The sequence below is a fragment of the Corylus avellana genome, chromosome ca9, assembly GCF_901000735.1.
Source record: "Corylus avellana chromosome ca9, CavTom2PMs-1.0".
Lineage (NCBI taxonomy): Eukaryota > Viridiplantae > Streptophyta > Magnoliopsida > Fagales > Betulaceae > Corylus > Corylus avellana.
This window is the reverse complement of record NC_081549.1, coordinates 3,329,942-3,339,410: the sequence shown is the minus strand read 5'-3', so window position 1 is coordinate 3,339,410 and position 9,469 is coordinate 3,329,942. Positions and strand designations below refer to the sequence as shown.

The window sequence follows — 9,469 nt, the reverse complement described above, 5'->3', positions numbered from 1 at the left end:
CTATAAATTATTTTTTATACCACAATGAGTGATTTATAATTTAGGCTAACTACAAAGACCTATAAAATATCTTTTATATCACATGAAGTAATTTATAATTTAGGTCAACCACAATTATTAATTTTACATTTATTCCTAAAGGATAATATACTTGAGAGTGTAACCATGAAAGCGTGTATAACATTTGTTATCGATATTCAGTTGACAGCCACATAATTTGTAGTCGGTGCCACAAGTTGGCTTCGAGATAGAAAGAAAAGAATTAATCGGTTCATATTGCTCGACATTTATATGGCCTACATATTTCGGTACTGGTGCAGAATCCGGGATAGAAATAATGTTCTGACGCTGGAAAAACACATTTCCCGGTGTGAAAACAAAATAGCCATCAACTGTATCTTCAACGTGCAATATTGCATGAATGAGGCTTCTATTTCCCCACCCATCTTGTCAATTCCTGTATTGACAGCTACCACCGACCACGAGGGGTGGTGCTGAAATGATATAAGATACTTCTTGTGGGAAAATTGCTCCAGTGCGAATATGTATGCACGTAGTGTAATTTTTTGACACACTAATCATTTCTCAGCTCATATAACGTGGTTGTTACACTTTTCATTTTCATATCTGTATAAATAAATTTGTGTCGTGCTTGTGAGGATTTTGATTATTAACTGCCTGCTGATGTTATTTAAGTAATTTATGCTCATTTCTGGAACATTTGATTTTGTAGATTGCACCTGATTGGAGGCAGGCTCTGACCCTTAAGAAGACTATTGAAGATAAGATTGCTAAAGGTAATGGCTGGAATTTTTATCAACTTTTAATCACATAGTCGCATTGGACTGAAGTAATTTTGAATACATTTGTTGGAATGCAGATGGTGTTATTGGAATAGGCATCACGGCCACTGCCGTGGGACTTCTTGCTGGTGGGATTGCTGCAGCATTCGCTCGCAAGAACTGAGAACTCCCAATCTTAACAATGTAAACTGTGAGTCGCTTCCAGATTTGGCTTCTTTTAATAGTTTGAGTTTTCCCCCTGAAAGAATGTATCAAAATGGCTATATATTGAGAAATATATTTGGACAATTACCGAATTTAAGACACCTTTTATGTTATGGAAGAAGGCCTTTTGAATATGAACTGTTTACCGAGTATATTACACACAAACTAAACTACCTTTCCATGAATGTTTGTTAATGTGCAGTGATTTGGAGGATGAACGTTTGTTAATGTGCAGTGATTTGGAGGATTTTTTTTGTTTTTTTTATTAGAAAAAGTGTTTTAATGTGACATATAGGTAAATGTTTTTGGGTTTTGAAGAATGTTTTATGTTGAGTTGTTTGTTTATGTATTTATCTTGAGAACAAAAAATAAATGGCAAATAACATAAACATTGTAGGCACTCAGTATTGGAACCACTATTGCTTTCGGGTTCCCTACATGTTTGAAGCTTCATCAATAACATGGAAGTTCAAAAATGAAATTAGACAATTCATCTTTAAAAAAAATAACTAAGCATTGACTTAATTGTTGTTTTTTCAGATGTGATGTTGCATGTTACATTGAAAGGAATATATATATATATATATAGATTCGTGATTCAGAGTACACGTTGTGCAAGAAATTTTTTTTTTTTTAATATTTTAATGCAAAAAAAAAAATTACACTGGCGACTGGCGTGCTTAGCACGCCCCGTGCTCTTTTACTTCACCCATATATATATATATATATATATATATATATATATATATATAAAAAAAGCGGTGGTTGGCGTGATCTGTTCAGTGGTGGCAATTTTTGTTGATTATTTAGCGGCTTCTTGGTGTTGGTCACAAATGGGCAACTCCCGCGGTGGCAACTAGAATCGTCTGTGCCCCGGTTTCTGCAAAATCACCACCGTGGCAATGGCCACCACCTGTTGACCAGCCCTAGCAATTTTTATTTTTATTATTTTTGTCACTTTTACCTTCTAAATTTTTCTTTTAGCATTTCAAAAACACTTCTAAGTCTTTGTTTTTCAGAAACATTTTTCAAAATTTTACCAACCAAATTTGGATCTACATATAATACTTTTTTCAAAAGTGACTACCACCAAAATAATTTTTAATTTTCATTTTTTTATCAACTCTTAAAAAACTAAAACCTAAAACACTTTTCAAAACTTTACGAAACCAAACACGTCACTTTTTCATAACTCTTAAGGAAAATTTTATTCAACCAATGACAATAAAAACAAGTCCATGATCATACCTTTATATAGGCTTCAAAGACCTATAAACATTAAGGACTAAGAAATCTTAATTATTACAAATAAAGACTTCCAATTGCTAATTAACAATAATTCCTTAAAGTAAAACCAACACTCGTAAAAGGAAAACAAATAATAAACCAGCTTAAACTAACAATGAAAATCCAACTTTTGGTTGTTGACTCCATGCACGTTCAAACTTTTCTACTCCCATCCATCCACGTGAATCACTTATGAAGGACCCTTGATTTCTTCTGCGTCAAAAGATCGATGACCTAAATGGAAAAACAAAATTTAAGATATCTATAATATAAGCCATCCACACAAGGTATGCAAGCGAAGAAAACCCAATAGAAAGAGAGAAGTAATTACAACAAAAGTAAACAGTTGACATGAAAAAGAAAAAAGAAACCTAGAGCAGTTAAAATAAATATATATACAAGAATTTAACCTCTAAAACCATGAGATGAGAGATACTTGAATAAAAAAAATATGAAAAAAATATTTGGGCTATAACTCACCGAAGATCCATCATCATCACTACTAATTGACAGATGACTTCTTAAGACCGATCATATATCCTCGTAGAAAAACTTTTTGAAGGAATCCATGCATTGTGTTTGCAAACACAATGCTATGACGAGAGATCCTTCATCTGTTGGGCCTGGCATGATAAATATCTTACCATCAGAATTCAAAATCCCTGGACCCACGTAGAGAGGCTTTCCCCATCCAAAATCTACACTATACAAAGGCAAACTAATCCAGCTGCCAATACTAACATTAGGATTTCCTAAGAAAGGTGCTTCAGTGTATCCTCTGATGTGGAAGCTTTTCCTCAGAGGAGCCACATCTTTTTGACTTGTTATAAAATCAAGAGCGGATGTTATATACTCATCTGTAACTCTCTCAATTGCTTCCCTCAGTTTTCCAGCAGCATAACTTAGTGGCTCGGACAAGAGGTCAGCATAAAGGCATGTCGATGTCACGGCTTCGAAGATTGCATTCCCAAAGTATCCTTGAGGTAGAGGTGGTTTGAACCGATTGCGGCCGTCAGCTGCGAGGCGAACTCTTGTTGGTTGACAATTATCGCCTGCACGTGCCTTGCATGCACACCTCCAGATGTGGCCGGCGACAGCTTCGTATCTAGAATAGGGTCGTGCCAACACCATGTTTTGATTGGCTTTTTTCTGCAATTCCTCAACTTTCTCTTTGGTGACTTTGAGTAAGACAGCATTAGTTTCCTTTTCTTGCTCTGCTTTAGTGTCGGAGCAACCTATTAAGAGTGGTGGTTTTGAGAACGCTATATGATCAAAACGTGGAAGCACATGTGGTACTTCACGTGATCGTAACATGGTTCGATCATGAAACGGCATCTCATCACACCCCAGATCCTCTCCACGAGCCAACTTAGCCCATGCATTGGTGAAGTTCATTGCAGCCCGTCCATCAGCCACAATGTGGGATATGGCCGTTCCAACACAAAGGCCACCACAAGGAAATCTTGTTAGTTGCACCAAGAATAAAGGTTGTTCCTCAATTGAAGTAGTACTGTAATCAACTCTAGGGAAAAGATATTGAATTATCCCGTTTGGTGTAAAATCACCAAATTCATCCAGAGTTGATTCAGAGTAAGCTTCAGTCAGTTGAGCTCCCATGGCGTTGCAATGAAGTTGAAGTCGGCCTCCTTCGATCCAGTGTAGCCGGCCAGCAAGTGGGTAGTAGGGAACCAATGCACGGCTCAGAGAGTTCTTCATTGTCTCAATTGAAAATGGTATAATATTGGTGTTGTTGTTGGGTTTGTAAATGATGATGAGTGGTGCATGAGTCCACTGCATCACTTGGTCGCTCTCTGAAAACAATAGAAGGCCATTTGGGGTTGGCTCGCTTGGAACGATCATGCAAGTAGACTTTAAAGTTATCATTTTTGGTTCAGGCTTCGGTATATGGATAGTGTTGTGCAAAAGGTCGCGAATCTCTCACACAATCAATCAAGCGGAACAAACGTGATATAATGTTTAAAGAAAAATAAACAGCAATAACAACAAGAACACAAGATTTACGTGGTTCGGCAACTTGCCTACATCCACGGTGCAACAGTAGAGAGATTTCACTTATTCAAACGGGGAGACACAAAAGAGTATTAAAACACTCACAAACCCAAATCCCCAAATACACCCAATTTCTTCCTCACACTCAAAACAATACTGGTTCTTCCTAATTTCTGTAGAGCAATACAAATTTTTCAATCTCTTACAGAAAAAACCAGCACACTCTCTCGACTCCTCTCTCTCCTGCAGTAAAACCAATGGATATTTATAACCATATTGTACAAGAAGTCAAAAACAATGGCTTGCTCCTTTTGTTGACAAATGAAGAAATGATGAAGGAGATAATGTAGTTGCTTCTTTTGTTGACAAAAGGAATTCTAAAGAGTTAATGCAAACTTTTCAACAATTTGACTTCATTGTTGGAGAAGGCTTCATACGGTGTAATTGGAGAAGAAGAGCATGACAAGTTTGACCAAGAGACAAAGTTTTTCCTTTTTGTCTACTATGAGCCAATTTTTCAACAATTCTCCACCTTGGCGAATATTCTCTACTTCACTGTTGCACTCCCAATTTGCTTCAAATCTTCACGATATTGGCTAAGCTCAAACAATGTTTGAACTTAGCTCCAGTAACCACTTTGGTTAGCATATCTGCAGGATTATCTGCAGTTCCAATCTTTTGAAGAAGAATGTCTCCTTCTTCCATAATTTCACGAACAAAATGGAAACGGACATCGATGTGTTTTGTTCGAGCATGATGAACTTGGTTCTTCGCCAAATGAATAGCACTCTGACTATCACACAAAACTTTCACATGCTTCTGAAAACTACCCAAGTCCTCAATCAAACCATGTAACCAAATTGCCTCCTTTATGGCATCAGCAACTGCCATATATTCAGCTTCAGTAGTCGACAAAGCAACTGTAGTTTGCAAAGTTGACCTCCAGCTAACTGGTCCTCCTGCTAGTGTAAAGACATAACCTGTTGTAGATCGTCTTTTATCCAAATCACCAGCATAGTCCGAATCCACATAACCAACTAAAATTTTATCAAGTCCATTCTGAACTCGTTCAAACTTCAAACCAACATCTATAGTACCCAGAATATACCGTAGAATCCACTTTGCTGCTTGCCAGTGCCCTTTTCCTGGATCATGCATATATCTGCTCACCATACTGACTGCTTGCGAAATGTCAGGCCTCGTACACACCATAGCATACATCAAGCTACCCACCAAATTTGCATATGGAACATGAGTCATGTGATCATGTTCCTCATCTGTACTCGGAGACATAGCGGCGCTAAGCTTAAAGTGCGGCGCTAATGGAGTAGTTGTAGGTTTGGTATTATCATCCATACCAAAACGCTTCAAAACCTTCTTCAAGTATTGTTTTTGAGTTAGGCAAACAATACCTTTCAACCTCTCTCGAGTAATCTCCATACCAAGAATCTTCTTGGCTTCTCCAAGGTCTTTCATTTCAAACTCATTTTTCAACTGAGCCTTCAACCTATCAATCTCCACAATACTTTTACATGCAATTAACATATCATCAACATATAAAAGTAAATAAATGAAAGTACCGTCTTGTAGCTTGCGAAAATACACACAGTGATCAAATTGGCTTCTTGTGTACTTTTGACCCATCATAAACTGATCAAATCGCTTATACCACTGTCTAGGAGATTGCTTCAAACCATACAGCGATCTGTTCAGTTTGCAGACCAAATTTTCTTTACCAGCAACTTTGAACCCATCTGGCTGAGTCATATAAATATCTTCTTCTAGGTCCCCATGCAAGAAAGCAGTTTTCACATCTAGCTGCACTAGCTCAAGATCAAACTGAGCAACCAAAGCCAATAAAACACGTATGGAAGAGTGTTTAACAACTGGAGAAAACACCTCGTTATAGTCAATACCTTCCTTCTGAGCGTAACCCTTGGCTACCAATCTGGCTTTGAAACGAATGCCATCTTGCTCTATAGAACCCTCCTTCTTGGTGTATACCCACTTGCACCCAATTGCCTTCTTTCCTTTTGGTAGTTGAACCACCTCCCAAGTTTGATTCTTGTAAAGAGACTGCATCTCCTCACTCATGGCTTCCTTCCACCTAGCTTTCTCTGAGTTGCCAATTGCCTCTTTGTAGGTTAAAGGAATATCATCTTCGGTAATTGGTAGTGCATAAGCTACTGTGTCAGTATACCGAGCTGGCTTCCTTATTTCTCGCCTTGGTCTACTGACTGCAATAGAGTCTGGTTGCTCTAGAGACCTTTGGGTTGGGATCTCTTCTTCAAATTCATTTGAAATCTCCTCTTCGGTCTCAAGTGGGAAGTTTATCTGTTCAGGTTGCACAGATACTTTTGGAACCTCAAGCTCCACCTGCTGCGTAGTGTTTCTTGTAGAATGATCAGATTCTTCAATTTGAGAATTCTCCACCTTGCATTTTCTGACCATTTCATCTTCATTGAAAGTTACATCTCGGCTAAGAATAACTTTCTTCAACTCGGGACACCAGAGTCTGTATCCCTTCACACCTGTGCTAAATCCCAAGAATACAGCTTTCTTGGCTCGCGGATCCAACTTGCTATCTTTGACATGGAAATATGCTGGGCAACCAAAAACATGCAATTTATTATAATCATTAGCCGGTTTACCTGACCACACTTCAGTAGGAGTTTTTCCATCAATTGCAGCAGCTGGCAACCTATTTATAAGGTGACATGCATAATTCACAGCCTCAGCCCAAAAACTCTTGCCCAATCCGGCATTGGACAACATACATCGTACCTTCTCCAGAATAGTACGGTTCATGCGTTCTGCCACCCCATTCTGTTGCGGAGTCCTACTGACCGTGAAGTGTCTGACAATCCCTTCATCCTGGCATATCTTCAAAAAAGGATCCGATGTGTACTCACCGCCATTATCTGACCTCAGTCTTTTAATTTTTCTGCCAGTTTGAGTTTCGATCATTTTCTTCCATGTCAAGAAAATTCCCAAGACTTCATCTTTATGCTTCATGCTGTACACCCAAATTTTCCTAGAAAAATCATCAACAAAGGTAACAAAATAATGTTTACCTCCCAATGATGGAACCTTCGTAGGTCCCCATACATCTGTGTGAACATAATCAAGAGTCCCTTTTGTGTTGTGAATTGCTGTGCCAAACTTGACTCTTGTCTGCTTGCCCAGAATGCAATGTTCACAGAATCCAAATTTGCCTGTCGTGGCACCATCCAACAGACCTTGCTTTGCTAACCCCTGCAAAGCCTTCTCACCTGCATGACCCAATTTCATATGCCATAATTTATTTCTATCAGGGATTACCTTTTTAGAGTTGTCAGAAATTGTGGCAGCTGCTCCTATAATGGTAGTCCCTTGCAGATGATACAAATTATTTTGTCGAGCAGCTTTCATCACCACTAGTGCACCAGAAATCACTTTCATGATTCCATTCTCCATAGTGATTTTGTAGCCTCTCGAATCAAGAGCACCCAAAGAAATCAGATTTTTCTTCATGTCCGGTACATACCGAACTTCTTTCAAAACTCTAGCTGTTCCATCATGCAACTTCAACCGGATTCTTCCTATCCCTTTCGTCTTACAGGCGACGTCATTTCCCATAAGAACTACTCCACCATCAATCAAATCCAAACTAGAAAACCATTCCTTGTTTGGACAAATATGAAAGGTACAAGCTGAATCCATTATCCACCCTTCTGAATGGCAATCAAAAGATGCTCCAGCCAAAGCAACATCTGAATCTGAATCTTCAATTTTCGTGCTCACCACATTAGCTTTATGCTCCTTGCCCTTAGCTTGTATTCTAGGACAATCCTTCTTCCAGTGACCTTTCTGACGACAAAACGCACATTCATCCTTCGCAAGAAATTTCCTGTCTGATGAAGTGCCTCTTTTCCTTGAAGCAGAACGGTTCCTACCCAAGGGTTTCTTACTTTCAGATCTGCCTCTTACTGTCAAGGCCCCTGACGTTCCACTGTGTGCCTGCTTATCCTTCCTTCGATACTCATCGTTCGTTAGTGCATTAGATACATCATCAAATTTAAGCGTATCTTTACCATACATTAAAGTAGTAGCAAGATGTTCATATGTATCCGGAAGCGAATTAATCAACACCACAGCTTTATCTTCATCATCAATTTTAACATCTAAATTTTGCAAATCAGCAAGTATTTTATTGAGATTATTCAAATGCTCTGGCATAGAAGTACCTTCAACATACCTGAAGCCGAAAAACTTCCTCTTCAAATAGAGCTTATTTTCGATGCCCTTGGTCATATACTTGTCCTCCAGCTTGTTCCACAACTCCTTTGCCATAGATTCCTTCATAACAAAATACTTCTGATCCTTTGCAAGACAGAGCCTGATTGTTCCACAAGCTTGACGATTAAGCTTTTTCCAATCTGCTTCTGACATCTCCTCTGGCTTGTCCTCCAGAGTCACATCAAGTTCTTGTTGCGCCAAAACATCCATAACTTCGCATTGCCACATGCCGAAGTTATTTCGTCCATCAAACTTTTCAACATCGAATTTTGCATTCGAGACAACAGATCTCACCACAGGTGCAGGTCCACCAGATTTCGAAGTTAATTCCTCCGTCATCGTGGTATTCCAAATTTTTCAATAAAACACTAAATCACCCAAACAATTGCCTAGGTTGAAACCCAAAGCTCTGATACCAATTTGTTGTGCAAAAGGTCGCGAATCTCTCACACAATCAATCAAGCGGAACAAACGTGATATAATGTTTAAAGAAAAAAATAAACAACAATAACAACAAGAACACAAGATTTACGTGGTTCGGCAACTTGCCTACATCCACGGTGCAACAGTAGAGAGATTTCACTTATTCAAAAGGGGAGACACAAAAGAGTATTAAAACACTCACAAACCCAAATCCCCAAATACACCCAATTTCTTCCTCACACTCAAAACAATACTGGTTCTTCCTAATTTCTGTAGAGCAATACAAATTTTTCAATCTCTTACAGGAAAGACCAGCACACTCTCTCGACTCCTCCCTTGCAGTAAAACCAATGGATATTTATAACCATATTGTACAAGAAGTCAAAAACAATGGCTTGCTCCTTTTGTTGACAAATGAAGAAATGATGAAGGAGATAATGTAGTTGCTTCTTTTGTTGACAAAA

General features: G+C 38.5%; 2 protein-coding genes and 1 long non-coding RNA gene across 7 annotated transcripts in view; 1 reads left to right on the top strand and 2 right to left on the bottom strand.

The window, feature by feature from the left end:
* The window catches only part of LOC132191275 (hydroxycinnamoyl-CoA:piscidic acid hydroxycinnamoyltransferase-like), a 7,734-nt gene extending 3,533 nt beyond the window's left edge, over window positions 1-4,201 (bottom strand). Inside the window, exon 1 of the mRNA XM_059606221.1 lies at window positions 2,775-4,201. Coding sequence (XP_059462204.1) covers window positions 2,826-4,178 — 1,353 coding nt within the window. The 5' untranslated portion in view covers window positions 4,179-4,201 and the 3' untranslated portion in view covers window positions 2,775-2,825. The remainder of the gene's footprint in view (window positions 1-2,774) is intronic.
* Window positions 49-1,458, top strand: LOC132191277 (uncharacterized). 5 transcript variants are annotated; one of them, XR_009441256.1, is made up of 3 exons: window positions 49-558; window positions 734-797; window positions 881-1,192. It is a non-coding gene; the product is annotated as an uncharacterized LOC132191277 (long non-coding RNA). The 5 variants fall into 5 exon arrangements; XR_009441255.1 differs by having other exon boundaries at window positions 49-602; XR_009441254.1 differs by having other exon boundaries at window positions 50-545.
* Window positions 4,202-9,268: 5,067 nt separating the features above from the next.
* LOC132191722 (hydroxycinnamoyl-CoA:piscidic acid hydroxycinnamoyltransferase-like) overlaps window positions 9,269-9,469 on the bottom strand; it is a 1,494-nt gene continuing 1,293 nt past the window's right edge. Inside the window, exon 2 of the mRNA XM_059606815.1 lies at window positions 9,269-9,275. Coding sequence (XP_059462798.1) covers window positions 9,269-9,275 — 7 coding nt within the window. The remainder of the gene's footprint in view (window positions 9,276-9,469) is intronic.